This window comes from Petaurus breviceps, unplaced genomic scaffold, assembly GCF_028583685.1.
Source record: "Petaurus breviceps papuanus isolate PSGF00001 unplaced genomic scaffold, PetGlider_PUasm1.0 98, whole genome shotgun sequence".
In the NCBI taxonomy this organism is placed as follows: domain Eukaryota; kingdom Metazoa; phylum Chordata; class Mammalia; order Diprotodontia; family Petauridae; genus Petaurus; species Petaurus breviceps.
In genome coordinates this window covers 16,782,786-16,801,443 of record NW_027187460.1, presented here as the reverse complement: position 1 = coordinate 16,801,443, position 18,658 = coordinate 16,782,786, and the positions used below count along the sequence as shown (strand labels likewise).

Genomic DNA, 18,658 nt, shown 5'->3' with positions numbered 1-18,658 from the left:
TAGGGTCCAAGCAGCTCCTGCAAGCAGTAAATGTCTCTAATGATGCTCTTAGGAAGCCAGGGCTGGGGATAGAGCCTGCCCCAGAGACAGAGGCCGAGCTTCTCCACGCCTGCCAAGTTGTTTAAAGGAGTTATAAATCCACCAGGCACCAAAAACAGGCCCAGAAAGAAAGCCTTAACTGCTCCCCTGAGACTGGCAGGTGATAAATAAAGGAGATCATTATGAAAGGAACCAAATCAGGAAACGGGGCAGTTGCCAGCAAACTATTTACACCTCAATCAGAGGACTTTAAATTAAGGAGAACCTACATGGTGAGCCCCTGTGTGTCTAGAAACCCAACATGTTCCTGCCTACCATGTGTCCCTCCCTGCCTGACCAAGACTCATAATACCTGTCCTTCCAAGTCTGGGTGGAAGCTGCAAAGCCTTAGATGACAATTAAGTAATTATGAAGTGCTTTACAAATATTATGTCCTTTGATCCTTATGACAACTCTGGGAGGTGGATGCTATTATCATTCCTGCTTTACGATGGAGAAAACCAAGACTGCCAAAGTTGAAGTGGCTTGCATAGGGAGCAAGTGTTCCAGATCAAATTTCAACTCTTCTTAACCCCAGGCCCAGGCCTCTAACCACTGGGTCACCACTCTAAATATCCAATGTCTTCTTAGCCCCCTAACAATGCCTGAGAAACGTCTCTGCCATATGTAGAGAATCGTGGCTGCTCTCTCTCCACATTTCCCCATTACTTTGTGTGTGTATGTGTGTATACACATTTTATACACACACAAACACACATACACACAGAGCAACAGGGGTTAAGTGACTTGTCCAGGGTCACATAACAGTAAGTATGTGAGGCAGCATTTGAACTCAGGTCCTCCTGACTGCAAAGACGGAGCTCTATCCACTTTGCCACCTACCTATCCTACTTTATCGATTTAAAAAAGTTTTTACTTATCTATTTATAGGGTGTTTTCCTCCAGCAGAATATAAACTCCTTGAGGGCAGTGCCTAACTTACAGGGTGTCCCTAAAGTCTGGACACATAGAAAATCTCATTAAATATGCATATTTTCAAGAAATGAAATGAATGAAGTTTTCAACAACATTTTATTAATTAGCATAAGTGAGACTTCATAGGAAGACATAGGAAATCTCATTAATTAAATTAATCTTATTAACATGGGATATAGTTCCCAATAGCTAATGAAAGTTTTTGTTCCATATGAAATTGCCATGGCTAAAATTTATGCTAATTAAATAAAATGCTTTTGAAAATTTCATTTCATTTCATTTCTTGAAAATGTGCAGTTAATGAGATTTCCTATGTGTCCAGACTTTACGGACATCCTGTAGTTTCAAGCACATATTTGTTGTGAGAATAAATTTCAGTATCTCAATAAGATAGTAGGAATATGTTTGTCAGTGTCATATAACTGCTAACGTAGTAGGAATAGATTCTATTACCTCCTGTTAGTGTGGGAGCTTAGCATAACTGATGACACTTTGTTTGACCTCTATGCTGTGACAGTTGTCCTGAGTATGTTGTATTTTTCTTTAAGATTTTTTTCAACAGTAAGATAAGCAGCTGCATGTTTTGATGTAATAAACAGACAGTGTATGTTCTTAAAAACAACTAACAGGGGCGGCCAGGTAGCACAGTGAGTAAGAGCACTGGCCCCAGTGTCAGGATGACCTGGGGATCTAATCTGGGCTCAGACATTTAGCACCCACCCAGAAACACCTGGCCGTGTAACCTTGAGCAAGTTACTTAACCCCAATTGCTTTAAAAAAAAAAAAAGGAAAAAAAAAAAAACAACTAACAAACATATGTAGATCCTCTGATAAGACAGACCACCAATGAGAAAGTATAAGTAACTTAATCAGTAATTTTGCAGTAAAAGCACCAATTAAATTATATGATAAACAACTTTTGCTAAAAGTATAAAAAAACTCACCTGAGATTTTGGTCCCCAGCTTGTTTCTAAATTGAGAGTAGGGCTAGTTCCTGTGTTGAGACTGAAATGGGTCCACATAGCTGAAGGGTAGTGCTGACTGGGTAATGGGGATTTGGAGCCTGGCCAGAACACCATCCCAGAGGAAGATACAAGGCTTTTCTATGGGCAGAGAAGGAGCTTGGTCTAATCTGTTAAGAAATCCAACTTATGGGAACCTTTAAGATGGCAAGATGGTGGGGATCTGTTGTTAAAAGTTTGCATGCTTTGATTAATAAAGTTGATTGCATGGAGAAGTATGTTAATGAATGTTTCTGCTTCACTACTTTTCTGTTGCACTCATTAGTATATGCCAGGCCATTAGGTGGTACAATGGATAGAGAACCAACTTTGCAGACTGAAGGACCTGAATTCAAATATGACCTTTGACACTTACTAGCTGTGTGATCCTGGACAAGTCACTGAACCCTGTTTGCCTCAATTTCCTTATCTGTAAAATGAGCTGGAGAAGGAAATGGCAAACCACTCCAGTATCTTTGTCAAGATCCCAAATGGGATCACAATGAGTTGGACACAACTAATCAACTCAACAACCACAAAAAGTTAACATATGTAATGATTAAAACAGATAGGCAGACACTACACATATATATATATTAGGTGTTTAATAAATGATAATTTAATTTAATTAAATCACTAAGTTAAACTCATCATCTAGTTGGCAAAGTGGATAGAGTGTTGGACTGGGACCCGAGTTCAAACCCTACTTAGCTGTGTGACTCTGGTTAAATCACTGAACCTCTCAACCTCAGCTTCTTTGCCTATAAAATGGGGAAAATAATAGCCCCTAAATCATGGAGTGGTTATGAGGATCAAATTAGTTAACATGGTTTTTTTTTTTGCTTTTTGGAGATGGGAGGGCAGGGCAATTGGGGTAAAGTGACTTGCCCAAGATCACATGGCTAGTAAGTGTTAAATGTCTGAGGCTGAGTTAACATGAGTTGATAAAGCAATTTGCAAGCTGTAAAAAGTAATAGAAATGTCTATTATCATTATTATTCTAAGTGAAATCTTAAGTGTATGGTTTAGAACTGGATGAGACCTTAGCCACCTGACTGGATATTTTGGGTTTAGCACCAATTCAGCCCCCATCTCCTATATCTTCATCACCTCCATCTCCAGTCTCAGACAAGGAGAGTTGAAATTCACTAATAGCCTTCAAGGCTCTTATTCAACAAGCATCCACTGTGACCTCTTCCCTTTGAACCTTCCATAGCACTTGGCTTGTTGTCTTTCGGTTTTTAGCATAGGATCATACATTCAAATCCCTTTTTAAAAATAAGACTGAAGCCCATGAAGGAACTGACTTGGTGACAGTCACATAGAGAGTGTCCGAGCAAAAGCTTGAGTGACCCATGGTCCTTTGACTCACAATCCAGGACTCTTTTTACTGTGCCCACAGTACTCAAAGCTCAGGAGTCTCTCTCTGACAGAGACAGGCTGCAGAGTATTATGTTGCTGAAGTAGAACTCAGAAGGCTTGAGGGACCCTCCTTTCTTCCTTCCCTTCTCTTCTTCTGGAAGAGAAACCCAACTTTCACTTTGACCCAACTGGTAAATACAAACATTTCCAAAGAAAGGGATGGAAGGTGGGGAGTGGGAGTAGGAGAAGATAGAAACTTTAGACTCAGGATACAGATCGAGACATACATTTCAGTCATAAACAAATGTGAGAATTTGTTTTGCTTGACTGCTTTTTTTTCAAGGGTTTTTCTTTCTTTTTTTAAATTTTCCTGAAGAAACAGGAGAAAATAGATTTTTGTTAATTGAAAAAAATAAATAAATAAAGAGAAACTTGGTCATTCCAGACAAAACCATAAGTACAGTTAAAAGGCAGTAAAATAGTTCTTTATTATTTATTCTGATTGAATCATTGAAAATGTTTAATAATAAATAAACTATTGCTGAGATCTGAGCCGTTCAGACTCCTCTCTCTTCATTCAAAATGTTTATCAACTGCTAATGCATAGTGAGTGACAAAGCAAAGATCAAGACAAAGTTGAAACAAAACCAGAGGTGCAGCAAACTTTTTTTTTTTTGTAAAAAGTGCTTAAGAAACTTTGGCTTTGAGAGTGAATCCAGTCCAGAAGTGCTTAAGCAACTGTGTGGGGAGAACAGTGCACCATTGGGGTCATGCTGGTCCAGGTGCTTCCTGGCCTGGGCTGAGAAGCAAGAGACAGTTTCTGGCCCACTGGCCACTTGCCCAGCCCCATCCCACACCCATCAGTCTTGATTCAAATGCCACAACACTCAGCCTCCAGCTTAAGCAGTAGGGGTGGGTTTCAGTTTATCAATAGGGACTGGTTTTTGCCTTTCTTTGTACCTTCAGCACTTAGCATAGTGCCTAACACACAGTAGGCACTTAATAAATGCTGAGTGGGTGGGGCAAGTTTCCTTTTTTCTTTCACATGGGACTATCACTGACCAGAAGGTCCAAGCCCCTGGGGGTGGCTTCTGGAAGGGAAAGGTGTCCAACCTTTGTTAAGGGTAGAAAAATTACAACCTTCAGTGCATTTAACATATTCCATTCATTTCTCCAAGTCACTCCATTCATGACTAAAAGCAGTACAATGGGATAAATGAAGGGGCCTTAGAGATAATCTATTCTACCCACCTCATTTTATAGGGAAGGAAGCTGAAGGCCAGAGATGATGTAACTCAATTAAGGTCACACAGGATTTGAACACAGGTCCTCTGACTCTAAATCCAATGTTCCTTCCACCCCTTCTTCATTGTCAGAATTCTCTCCTCTCCCCTTTTAAGAGCCAACAAATGGTGTTAAATTATACAACAGCAGGTCACAGTCAGTTTCTAACTGTTCTCATCTTCTGAATAGCCTCTCAGAGGACAGGCAATGAACTGTTTCCTCTAAAACATGCTTCTGTACCTAACAGGGCATTGCAAGGGGGTGATGCTGAATGAGGTGTTGTTGTTAGTAACCCTGACCTTGGTCACTGGCTTATCATTGGAACCCCAAGTTCCTAACACTTGAATCTGTTCTTTTTAAACTCCAAATACCATTTATTAGAATAAAAGTCCACTTATCTGAGATGTTATTGGCAATCTTGATTATCTAATCCCTACTTAACGGAACCTCTAGCTTGTTGGGACCAGTTTGTTAGGAGGGGCCCCCATCTAGCAGAGCCAAAGTTGAAATGGTCTCCCTGATTGACAGAAAGGTGACAGGGAGTCTCATCTCTATAGAAAGGGGTCTGAACCCTCTTTGCACCAGCTAGATTTTCAATTATAAGGAAACCTTCTTAATTAGAATGCTAGTGACCAGAAGGCTCAGTGAATATATTGGGGTTTTATTTTGGGAAGTGAGTGGATGGGATGCACTCAGAATTTAGGAAAAACAAGCAAATTCAAGGGGTATAAAACACACTCAATCAGGAATTAATAGCTCCTAGGTTCTAGCCCTCTCTGTGAAACTTAATAGCTGTGTGACCCTGAATGGATGAATTCACCCCTTGAAGCTTCAGTTTCCTTATTAAAAAAAAATGAAAAAAATGGGGGGGGGGCGGGGGGGTTTATTCCTTTGGCCTAAAATATGTTTTTTCCCGGGACCCTTCCAAAACAAAAAAAACCCGTTTTCCAATTTTTTTTTTTTTTTTTTTTTTTTTTTTAAGTGTATCCTCCTTGCCTTGGGCCCTAGTTAGCACAATTTCCTACCTAGATCAATGAAGAAATTTTGAGCACCATCTGTGAGGGCATTGTGCTGAGTGTTCTCTAAGAAGAATCTTTACCTGTGGTTTTGGATGTAAGAGAAGGGATATCACAGGGGTGATCCACAGGTGTGATCCTTAATTTGGAGAGAAAGTTTCCATGCATTTCACTTATAGACTATATAAAGACCTCCAGGGCTGGGTAGCTCACTGCACCCACATCCCTCCAAGGGAAAACACTCTATTTTTGCCCACCCAAGACTCTACCCACCAAGGCCAGAAAATGAACTCATCCACTCTAGAAGGAACTGGTTACTGGATGTGTTCAAACAGTGCCTGGATGATCACTGGTCAGAAAGGTCCTAGAGGGGATTCATGCTCTAGGCACAGACAGGCTGGACTACATGGAGTCTGAGGTCCCAGGATTCTGAAGACTTCTGGCTTCAAGATTCTGGGATTCTCCATAAAGGCTGAAACACAAGTGCTCTTTGCAATTTTCTAATGCACTTATATAATGCTGTGTATTATAGCCATCTGTCTTAGTACCCATTTCCCCTACCAAAGTCTCATGAAGGCAGGGACTAAGTTCATTTCTTCTAACACTTAGTACAATGTTGTCTCTGCACATAGAAAGAACTTGGCAAATGTTTACTGACTCTCAATTAACTAGATTAGATTCAGCAAATACTCTCTTCCCTTGTAATACCCTTGAACTTTGCTGTTACCTAATATTTCACTCTATGAGGAGTCCCTCAGTAGAATGTAAGCTCCTTCTGGGAAGGGACTATTTCATTTTTGTATTTGTGATTCCTAGCATGGCGTTGTGCCCCGTGAATGCTAAGAAGCTTGTTGGATCGGCTTAACTGGAATCATGCTGAACTGAGACAGAGGCCTGAGGTTACATAGTAGGAATCTTAGGAATGGAATCTTACAGGGTAAGGCCTCACTCTAGGGCATCATGTGCCAATGTAACACATATTCATATGCCCAATTTGAAACAAAGCCCTAGTCAGCCAAGAGTGATGCTGCCACTCAGACTACAGAGCTTTGTCCAGACCAATCTGAGAGCATTGCACAGCTCAGGAAGTGATTTCTCTGGATGAAATCCTTGCAAAACCACAAATGCCCCAAAGCACTGTGTCTGCAAATCAAACGAGCCGTTTTGGAAGTTGCTAGAAGCCTGAACATCCTGGTAAAGCTGCAGTGGGGATAATTAAAGCCCAAGATAGGACATCGAGATCTACAGCATCAGTTCATTTTTCTAAGAATCAATAAATAATTGAGAAAGAACACAAATAGGGAAGGAAGGAAGGAAAGAAGGAAGAAGCAGGCAGCAGAGATGAAGAATAAGCATGACTTCTCCCACAATCACTTCCCCTGTAAGTCACATCTCCTCAGATGGCACAGACCATGACTGGAACCAGGTGTCATGTCCCCATTCACAGTCATATCCTGTGGTTGTATCCCAAACACATGGACTGTCTTGAAGTACTATACATCCCCTCAAAAGGCATGTGTACCCCATGCCAGATAGTTTTTGAAAATATACTTTAAGTGGTCAACACATTTTGTAATTTTAAGACTTATTTTCCTCTCTCTAATTTGGGAATTGGCTTTTGAGACACAAAAGATATTCAGAGTAGCCCTGGGCCCAGTGGGGGCAGAACCCAATTGTTCTGCTCATTACCCTCTTCCTCCCTCAGCAGAGTGTGGGTGTTTTAGTTGTGAGGATACAGGGCAAACATTGCCATGGTGAGGGTCACATTTCCGTAGCCCGAGTCCTCTCTTGATCCAAAGAGTTCATTATGGGGCTCTTGCCTCATTTTAGCAAAGTAATGTAGGTTGCTTTCCAAAATAGAAAGGCACGTGGAATAATTAAACGTCCAGTCTGCTCCAAGTTGAGAAGGATTTCAACCAACACCTGTTTTTCCAAAACATCTGCTTTAACACCAACTTTCCAAAATATTTGCTTTAAAAAAACAAATGGAGAGAACACGGCGGAAGAGCAAAGACATTGATGTTCTCCCGTTCTTTCCTATGCTGATATAAGAAGCATCTGATGATGGTTTTGATAAAAGCTTTGAGACCAGAGGTCCTTTTTTCCCTCTGAGGTCCAGTGTATGAGTGGACAGTGAAGACCTTTTGATCTTATCAAGCAAAAAAGTCAGACACCGGGCCTGCCGGTGAGATATTTAAAAGAAACCAGTCTTTTCCCATGAATGCTGAAGCAGACCAATGAGGTAATCATTAAAATTTTAAGAAATTATAATAATAATGATGATTGTTTTTTTTCTCAATCCTGGTCCATTTGGAATCTTCCTACAAAGTTTCTTTCCTCCTTCATTGGAATATCCTTGCTCTGCTTCAGGAAAGCAGGAACGTAGTGCCCCTGGTCATGTCTCTAAACAAGGCCTGTGTCTCCTGCCAGAAGCAGGTATTGCCACTGTGTGTACCCATTTGACTCCTGTCTGGCATCTGCCCACTTCTCCCCACTTCCCACCCACCCCATCCCAAGCACTGAGATTCTCCATCCCTTACTGATTCTCAAGGATTGTCTTGTAGTCCCAAAGGAAATCAAAGAAAGTGTGAAACAGGTACAGCCTATTGGTCTAGCTGCCATTCACGGCCCCAGATGCCCATCACATTCTGCCAGCTCACAGACCCCGAAGAAGGAGGCAGGTAGGAGCCAGGGGCTGAAATTGCAGAGAGTGATCCGTTGCAGGTTCTGGCCTGTCCTGGGGTCATCTCCCCTTGAAGATTCGTATTTTGTTAAGAGATGCGAGAGTGGTGGTCACGTTGGATTCAAAGTCACCGTCATGAACACCTGTTTTTCGGAAAGCTCCAGCAGAAGGGTTGTTCTCCCAATAGTGATGCCAGTTGCCTTTACTGTCAGCCCCAAAACCATAGAGATCCACCTGGTAGAATACAAGAGGGAACATGCATTTATTAAGCTTCTCCTCTCTTTCAGGCACTGTGAAAGAAGGCAGGAGGAATACCAAAACAAAAACAAACCAGGCCTTGCCCTTTGGGAGTTATATTCTAGGGGGCAGGAGGTGGGGGGAAACACGTACAAACATAAGTAAGTAGAAAATGTATGCATAAATACAAAGCAATTTCAGGAGAGAAGGTCCAGATTACCCATCCCACTTGTTCCCTCTCCACAACTCTCCCCCTCTTCCAGGGGCACTGTTCTTTGACTCTTCCTGGAGAAGATTCCTGGTTGGGGTAGATGGGAAGAGGGTGAAGTTGTGACTATGAGTAAGCTCTGAGTCATCCCTGTGGCCTGGCAGCCAGTAGGAGAATTAGTTCTGAGAGGGCACTGAGAGAGGACCCCATGTTCAGAACAAAGGAGGTGAAGGCACAAATGCCCTCTGACCCCATACTGGATTCCATTTGGGGGCCACATTTGCGGGAAGCACAGTAACAAGTTGGAGTGCATCCCGAGGAGGGCATATGGCATGGCCAGCATCAGACACTTGCTGGGTGTGTGACCCTGGGGAAGTAACCTCTCTGTGCCTCCCTCATCACCCTTATCTAAAACATCAGGGCACTAGACTCAATAGCCCTTAAGATCCCTTCTCACTCCTTAACCTAAAATCCTATGAATTAGGAATGATGGATAGAAGTGGAAGAGAATAACACTGAAGCTCAGTGTCAGAAGAACCATATAACAAATAGAGCTACTCAAAGACGGCTTGGGTTGTTTCATGCTCTCAATCACTGAACACGTCAGGCAGAAGTTAGAGGACCGCTTGTTGGGGCAAGTATAGAGGGCATTCCTGAATGGTTCCGATTAGGATTCAGTGAATTCTTTGGTCCTCCATGTTTTCAGATACTTTGCTAATGGGCCAGAAAGTGGGTGAATTAAGAGAGTAGGGCCTGGAGATGGGGTTGGGCATCCTCAGATTGGAAACAGACCTAGGAGAAGTAGGGGTTGGGGTCGAGGCTCTTGGTAAGTACTGGATAGTAATTAGAACACAGTGGGAGCAATGGTTGGCTTTGGGGACGAGGGGGTGAGATCAGCATCTCCCTAGTATTCCATAACTCCAGCTGGCAGATTCAATCAGAATAAAGAGTATCTCCCCCACCTTCTTTTTTTTGGCTAGCTCTTCTGGTTAGAGGCTCCTCTCAAAGCTGCCTATCCCAGATCCTGAAAGTTACACCATTGACTCTCACCATTCTTAAAGATCTGCTTTTTAATAAATGGTATTTAAAACAACATTCAAGAAGATTAATGAAATTCCTATCCCTTCTTAAGTCAGTAAGTCAACAACCAACTAACTCTTGACCTTTTCCCAGACCCTCCTCCCTATCTGGACCTCTCTCCCTTCTCATCACTGCCTCCTGGCTTCGAGTCAGCTAAAGCCCCACCTCCTGCAAGAAGCCTTTTGAAGGCCTTCTTAATCTTAGTGCGTTCCATCTGGGAAGACCTCCACTTTGACCTGTATGGATCTTGTTTGTATAAAGTCATTTCCAACTTGTCTCTTCCAGTTGACTGTGGACTATTTGAGATTAGGCAGCATTTTTTTCCTTGGACTTTGTTTATATCCCCAACACTTAGCAGAGTGACAAACACATAGCAGACACTTAATAAATATTTTTATTTAACTTTTAGAAAAAAAAGGAGTGAATTTGCTATAGATTGAGAAGTGAAATGTTTTACCTTGTCACATATGTGTAGGGAAAGAATCACAGAGAGAATTCCAGTGGATGGGTACCTTCCATGGTTCTGGAGCCAGCTGTCAAAGACATATTTCATGAATGCTGGGTGGTAGATCAGAATCTGGGTGAGAAGAATAGCACATTGGTCAACAAAATAACAGGGCGATGTGGGAAGAAAGTCTTAGATGGGTAATGAGAGGAGTTGTGAGACCTGGGTTCTAGCCCTAGTCCCATGCACTGGCTACCAAACTATGGGATAATTTGCCCTAGGCCTCAGTTCCTGTATTTCTAGAATGAGAGAACAGGGCTGGATGTTCTCTCTGAGTCCCTTTCCACTGCTGACCTACTGTATTCCAAGGTCTCTTTTAGCACCAATGTTAATTTTTTAAGAAAATAATTATGTACTTTTGAAATTCATTTTTAAAAAATTTGAGTTATAAAGTCTCTCTCTCCCTCCCACCCTTCCTTTGCCCATTGAAAAGGGAGGCAGTGATATCAATTTTACATGTAAAATCATGCAAAATATATTTCCATACTATCCATGTTGCCAAAAAAAAAGCAAAAAAAGCGAAGTGAAAAAACTCTGCTTCAATCTGCACGCAGAATTCATCAGTTTTCTCTCTAGAGGAGGATTTACTCTCACATCCTATATTGTAGCTTGTCCAATTTTGAGACTGTTTTTCTAAGGTCTAAGGAGAGAAGTGGCATGATTTAGAGCAATGGTCTCAAATGCAAACAGAAACAGGGGCCACCAATGCAAACATAAGGAGCCCTGTAGGCCACATATTAGTTCTAAAATGTCGTGTTATCTATGTTTTATTGTATTTTAATTTACTTTGTTAAATATTTCCCAATTACATTTTAATCTGATTCGGACCAAACTTGGAATGTTGTGGGCCATATGGAGCCCCATATTTGATAACCTCTTTGTTGTTGGTCAGTTGTTTTTCAGTCCTGCCTGGTGCTTTGTGTCCCCATTTGAGATCTGCCATTTCCTCGTCCAGCTCATTTCTTCCTCATTCCAGAGGAGGAAACTGAGGTAAACAGGGGCAAGTGACTTGCCCGGGGCCACACAACTAGTACGTGTCTGAGGCCACATTTGAACTCAGGAGGAGTCTTCCCAACTCCAGACCTGGTGCTCTATGCCTTACGGTGCCACCTAGCTGCCCGTGATAATCTCTGGTATAGTGGAAAGAATGCTGGTTCTGCAGTCAAGAGAAACTTGGTTTCAAATTCTATCTCCTGACATTTACTACATTCAGATCCTTTGTTGGGATGCCTCACACATTCCATAGAACAGACACTAATATAAACTGTTATGCAATTAGTCATAAATATATTTCTAGCTTTTGTTTGCTGGGGCTTTTTTTTTTTTGGCTTATATACAAAAAGGGTTGTCTAAAACATATCTTCTTGTAGCAGTAAGGCCCTGTCGTCACTGTGCTTGGCTGAGCTCACAAACGCCTTGTGTGATTATGGGCGGCTGCCCTAATCTCTAAGCTTTAGTTTTTTCATCTGTAAAGTGGGAATGACAAAAAGACCCGTAATACCTCCCTCACAAGGCACTTTCAGGGATCGGATGAGACACTCCACATACTGGATACATGTCAGCTATTATGATCATCTCTTCTGGCTCTAACACACTGAGGGCCTTTCTAGTTCTAGTACTGCAAGATTCAAACACGGGCACATACACACACAGACACACAGCTCCGGGAGGTCTGAAAGTGGTACTGGTCTGATCCCTCCAGACTTCTCTGGGTGCTAGGCAGAAGGAGGCACAGAGATTACAGATGGGACTTCTCTGCTCCCCACCTCCCCCCACTCCCCACCACATACATTCCTTTTTAAAAATCCTGACTAATTAGAGGATTTCAGATTCCCTCACTGCCTTGAGATCTCCTACTGAGTTTGTAATTACAGTGACAGGGAAGTGCTTAGAAAACCCACAGGACTCTCTTCTCAGGGGACTTGGAGGTTAATTGGTGAGATTTCTGCGTCCTGTATCACTCCTGGCAAGATACAAGTGACTCTGTCCTACAAGGAGGACCCAGACTGAGGGTGGGGTCCCTGGAAGGGCACCAGGACATGCTGTGCCTCTTCTCAGAGTGCCAGTTCATGCCTCCTTGGCATGGAGGGAGGGAGGGAGGAGGAGGATTTCAGGTGGTTGGTGCTTCTACTAGAGAAAGCAGGATTCTTGGTTCAGCAGGCATAACAGTGGACATGGGATCCAGGTTTTAGTCCTGGCTTTAACTAAGCTGGTAGGTGACCCTGGACAAGTCACTTGCCCACTTGTAGACTCAGCTTCTTCCTCTGTAAAGTGAAAGGGTTGAATCTGATGATTTCCAACATCCCTTCTAGCTCTTCATCTATTATTCTGTGAATATTATGGTTCTGGGGTAAGCATGATTACAGGTCTCCTTACTCCCAACCCTGCCCTCCTACTAGAAAGTCAGTATTGCCTGAAGGCCTCATGGGTAGGGGTTAAATACTGACTTAGACACTGAAGTGGGAAGGGAGAGATACAAAAGAACAGGAAAGGTGTTCCCTGGCCTCAAGGGATTTGCAAACCAAAGTGTGGCCATGGTTGACCCAGGTTACTAATAATTGGTCTGGAAGGCTAAATAAGCCTGTGTTCTAGATAACCCGTTGCTCTTGGTGGGGTCATAGGTGTTAATCCTTGCACTCATCTCCCATCTCTCTCTCAGCATAAATGTAAATTAGAATTTACAAACTTGGAAGACAAGAAATGTCCCTAACATGCCCTAGCCTATAGGACCACACATGCAGGGCTGGAAGGGACGTCAGAGGTCACGGAGTCCAAACCTCCTCATTGTATAGATGAGGAAAGGGAGGCAGGTTCAATAACTTGCAAGGGTCACACAGCCAGAAGGTTTCCAAGACTGACTCAAACCTGGTCTTACTGACTCCAAGTCTTCTAGGCTCCATGTTGGTGAGCTGGGGGAGGGGAGGAAAGGGATGGCATCATTCCTGGTGTGATGACAAGGTTGCCTGATGCAAGGTGCAGGCTTGTCATCAGAAGACCTGGGCTTGGGCCCAAGCCACCTGGCTCACAGAATATGCGACCCTGGCTAAGGCATCCATCCTCTCTGAGACACAGATTCCTCACCTGTAAAATGGCTATGATAATATTTGGCTTAGCTACTTATGGGGTTGTCATGTGGATCAAAGAAGGTACTAGATGCCAAGGCCCTTTGTGACTGGGAAGGGCTACTTTTAGGAGTATCACCATTTCTTTGACTCACCTTTTCTCTCTTCACATGTATTTTTCGGGGAACAGGGACATATGTGCTGGGAAGAAAAGAGAAAGAAAAGAGTGGAGTTATAACAATAATAGCATTTATAGATCACCTTGAAGCTTGCCAAACATTTCACATATACATCAGATCCTCGCAACAATGCTGCGAGCCAGGTACTGTTATTATCTCTATTTTGCTCAGGCATACACTGCTGCTGAAAATCTCACCGATCCCAGCCCCAGTACTTCATTCACTGAGCCACCTGGATGCCTCACTCAAAACACTCAAAATATTTGGATGCCCAAATATTTCTGAATAAGTGGCTACACTGACCTGGGGAAGCATTTCCTAGAGGCAAATAACAGAAGAAATAACCAGGACCCAGCAGCATCAGGAGAAAGGAAAAGAATGCAGACCTGGGCTTGGGATCTAATTGGGCCTTTGAAGGGACTACCTTGGGCCTTTGGTAAGTGACTTGCTCTTACTGTCTCATAGTTTCCTCATCTGCAAAATAAGGTGGGAGCATAGAGCAGATGACCTCTGAGGTCCTGTCCAGTCAAATCTACAATCCCGAGATCTGTAACTGTTTTGGTAATCATACAACCAGAGCCTGCCATGTTATGGCCGCCAGGGGGCACTGGTGACTAGTTTCTGAGTAACCTTTTTAAGAATTTTTTTTTTTTTTAGTTTTTATTTTTTTGAATAGGAGCACACATTGAGAGTTGGAATCATTCAGTAACTAATTCATTTTAAGGCAAGTCTCCGAGACACAGTTCCCTCATCTGAAAAATGGGAATGATAATATTCGTTTTACTTCACAGGGCTATTGTGAGGAAGGAGCTCTGTAAATTTTAAAGGACTGCAGAAGTAAGAGTTATTGTTATTATTGTTAATGTTAATAATAATAACAATAATTATGTTTTTGCATAGATTTATAGCAATGACATTTTTAGGAGCATAAAGGTAGAGGTGGGATCAGTCAACCAGTGTTGTATTTGTTCAGTCATTTCAGACATATCTGACTTTTCGTGATACCATTTGGGGTTTTCTTGGCAGAGATACTAGAGTGGTTTGCCATTTCCTTCTCCAGCTCATTTTACAGAAGAAGAAATTGAGGCAAACTAGATTAAGTGACTTGCCCATGATCACACAGCTAGTAAGTGTTTGAGGCCAGTTTTGAACTCAGAAAGATGAGTCTTCCTGACTTCAGGCCTGGAGCTCTGTCTACTGTGCCACCTAGCTGCCCTAATTAATCGGTAAATACTTCATTTTACAAATAAAGTAACTGAGACCCTGAAAAATTAAGTGATTTGCCCAAGGTCACACGGGCTGTAAATGGGCCAATACTTGAACCCAGATTAGATGTAGAGCAGGGAAGGTACTTGAGTTCATTTAGTCCAATATAATTTTGCAGGTGAGGAAACTGAAACCCAGAGTACGAAAATGACTTGCCTTAAGTCATACATGCACAGAGACAGGATTTGGACCTAGGTCCTCTGACCTGAAATCCTGTGCTCTTTCCCCTCCACCAAAATACAGCGAAGACCACTACTCTAATGCTTTCATTTTACAGATGAGAAAACTGAGACTAGAGAGATATTCTTCCCCTTGTCCTCATACATTTGGAATACTGTACCACAACTCCAACAGATAAAAAGATGGCCAAAATTGGCTCACTACCCAGGTGGAGGGGGGAGGCTTCTCATCCCTGGAGTCATCAGATGTTAGAGTTTAAAGAGGCTTTAGTGATCATGGGGAGGCAGCTTGTGTTAATGGATAAATGGAGGAAATGCAGGCCAATTTCTTCGTTTCTTATTAGCAATGTGTGACCCTAGGCAAGCCTCTGAGACTATTCTGTAAAATGGATATAATAATTTTTGTCTTACTTCACAAGGTTCTGTGAAGAAAGAGCTCTCTAAATTTTAAAGGACTGCATGAATAGGAGGTGGCAGTAGTAGTAGTAGAAGTAGTAGCAGCAGTAGTAGTAGTAGTAGTGGTGGTAGTAGTAGTAGTAGCAGTAGCAGTAGTAGTAGTAGTAGTAGTAAATGTTTCTACATAGACTTGTAGCACTGACCCATTGCAGAGAAATTAGAGGTGGAATTTGGAGAGGAGAGGTGGTTTGTAACCCTGATTCTGCCACCCTTGATCTCAACTCTGATAATGGATTTTATGGGGTGTAAGGGAAATGGGGAGCAGAAACAATGGCATTTTGTACACCTACTAATGCAGCTTAGAACCACACATTCCAGAATATTGTGGAAAGTAATACAACAGACTTGTTGAAACTGATCGTTCCTAATTCTTGTTTTTTTAAGAAATTAAATTTTGTGCAAAAATAATTAAATTAAAATTAAATAAATTTAAAACTAATTAAAATTAAATTAAAACTAGTTAAATAAAAATGAATTAAAAATATTACTATTGTGGTTAATAATAATAATGATGACTGCACAGATGAGGAAAGCTGAAGACTTGGGGGGGGCAGAGGTAAAAAAAAAACAGGGATGAGAACCTTGGCCTCAGCTCCACACTCTTACAACAACATCACACAGATTTCCCTTCTGTGCTGTCTTACCCTAACTTTGCAAAGCTTCCTGCTTTCTAGAGAAGCATGAGACTGTGAGCAATACACCACTGAAGAGAGGAAGGGTGGGGTGCAGAAGGGGATGTGGGAGCCCCAGAGACAAACTACCAACCACAGAGTTCTTCTAAAGTTAACTGAATTGTGTCTTGGAACTTTAATTGCAGAAAGGAGTTTTCGACTTCCTTTCACAAATATTGAGCAAATTGACAGCAAAAGGTTAAGTGGGCCCTGAAAGGTGAATTGCTTCTAACATATTTCAGGCCTTTCTGGAAGCTGTAAAATAGAACTCAGCAGAGGATCGTGGTGCCTTTTGGCTTCCTTTGCCATTAAGAGAGAACAGTATGGGGGGGCTAGGTGGTGCAGTGAGTAAAGCGCTGGCCCCAGAGTCAGGAAGACCTGAGTTCGGTTCTGGCCTCAGACACTTAACACCCACACAAAAAAACTAGCCGTGTAACCTTGGGCAAGTTACTTAACCCCAATTGCCCTCCAAAAGGCAAAAAGAGAGAGAGAGAGAGAGAGAAACCAAGACAGAGAGAGAGAGAGAGAGAGAGAGAGAGAGAGAGAGAGAGAGAGAGATAGAGGGGGCAATGTTGTATGAGGCAAAGAACCATCTGGAGCTCTGGCTTTTAAGACCAAATTACTGCTACCTCATTCTGTCTATCATTCCTTTCTCTAGGTCTCCGTTTTAATTGGATGATAGTTATAGAGCTGGAAGGGACCTCAGAGACCATCTTGTCAAAGTCTCTCACTTTACAGATGAGGAAATGGTCCAGCTCAGGGAATTTAAAAGACTTGCTTATGGTCCCACATGGGATAAGCATCCCAGGTGAGATTGGAACTCTGAGCCAGGGCTCTGTCCAAAGTGCCACTGCTTTGCAGTAAGAAGTTAGACTACATGATCATGAATATTCTCTCCCAGCTCTGGAATTCTGGAAGATTACCTCTTTTTTTCATATTATACACACACGTGTATGTGTATATATGTATGTATGTGTGTCTATATATACATATACGTATACACACACAAATATATAGTGTTGCAAGGTTTATGATTTTTTTCTTCACAAAAACTCTGAGGGAAATGGGGAAAGTATTATCTCCATTTTATAGATAATAATAACTAGTATTTGTATAACACTCAAGTTTGCAAGGAACTTTACATTTATATCATTTGATTCTCACAACAACCCTGGGTGATAGATGCTATTGTTATCCCTGTTTTACAAATGAGGAAAGTGAGATGGAGAAAAGTTAAGTGACTTGCCTAGGGTCATACTGCTGGTCAGTATCTGAGGAAGGATTTGAATTCAGGTCTTTCTGACTCTAAATCCAGCACCCTATCCACTACCGCATGCTGCGTCTCTAAATTGGGCCCTCTGAGAACAAGCAAAACAAATCAAATCCCCCTTTTCATACAGATAGACCTTCACACACTTGAAGACAGCTATTGCCTCTCCCTGTTCAACAAATTCGGTTCCTCAAACTATTTTTCTCCATTGAATCACCCAGCTGTCACTAACAGGGGAATCAGAGAGTTGAAAGTGACATATGTTATACAGTGAGCCAGCCTGCAAGTTGGAATTTGAACCCAGGCCATCTAACCCTAAATCCTGCATGTACACCAAGCTGCTACCTCTCACTCCCTCCATGGATGTGTGTTCAACAAATTCTGAGACATGGAAGCCGCAGCCCTTTTCCTGAAAGCTTAAAGGAAGTAGATTCATTGAAGTATTTGGACTTGGAATTAGGGTGACTCAAAGTTGCCGTGTGAGCTAACAGCACAGCTGAACCTGGACTCCTGACTTCCACAGTTCAGCTGACTTTCTACTATAAGGCAGCTGCTAAAGGTATTATTATTACCTTTTTTCAGATGAGGAAACTGAGGCTCAGGGAGTGATTTGTCCACAGACAGTGATTAACTGTCAGTAATGGGATTTGAAGGCAGCTATGTGGCAGAGGAGAGAGTGCCAGACCTGGAGTCAGAAATAATCATCTTCCCGAGTTCAAATCTGGTCTCAGACACTTATTAGCTTGGCAAGCCACTTCATTCACTTTGTTTGCCTCAGTTCCTCATGAGCTGGAGAAGGAAAATGCAAACCACTCCACTATCTTTGCCAAGAAAACCCCAAATGGGGTCACCAAGAGTCAAACATAACTGAAAAACTACTGAACAATGGGATTTGAACTCAGTTTTTCCTAGTCTAGTCTTTTTTCCCACTATACCATATATCTGCCTACTGAAATCTTGTTCCCTCAAGGCCCAATTCAGGAGTTACATCCTCCATGAGACCTTTCTTTATCCTCCCAGTTAAAATGGCTCCCCTTCCATTCAAATTTTCTTATATAGCTTCACTCTTATACACTACCTTAACTCATACTTATTTGGATTTATGCATTATTTTACCTTCTCTTCCCTCAAATAGATTGTAAGTTCCTTATTTATTCACTTATTAAAAATTATTTATTAAATGCC

At 42.1% G+C, this 18,658-nt stretch overlaps 1 protein-coding gene across 7 annotated transcripts in view; it reads right to left on the bottom strand.

Moving 5' to 3' along the window:
• Positions 1–3,846: 3,846 nt before the first annotated feature.
• Positions 3,847–18,658, bottom strand: part of ST3GAL1 (ST3 beta-galactoside alpha-2,3-sialyltransferase 1) — a 132,634-nt gene continuing 117,822 nt past the window's right edge. For all 7 annotated transcript variants that reach the window (XM_069081202.1, XM_069081201.1, XM_069081205.1 and 4 more), the window contains 3 exons: positions 13,608–13,653; positions 10,343–10,462; positions 3,847–8,594 (listed from right to left, as the gene is read on the bottom strand). In XM_069081202.1, the coding sequence (XP_068937303.1) occupies positions 8,421–8,594; positions 10,343–10,462; positions 13,608–13,653 (340 nt within the window). In that variant the 3' untranslated portion in view covers positions 3,847–8,420. The remainder of the gene's footprint in view (positions 8,595–10,342; positions 10,463–13,607; positions 13,654–18,658) is intronic.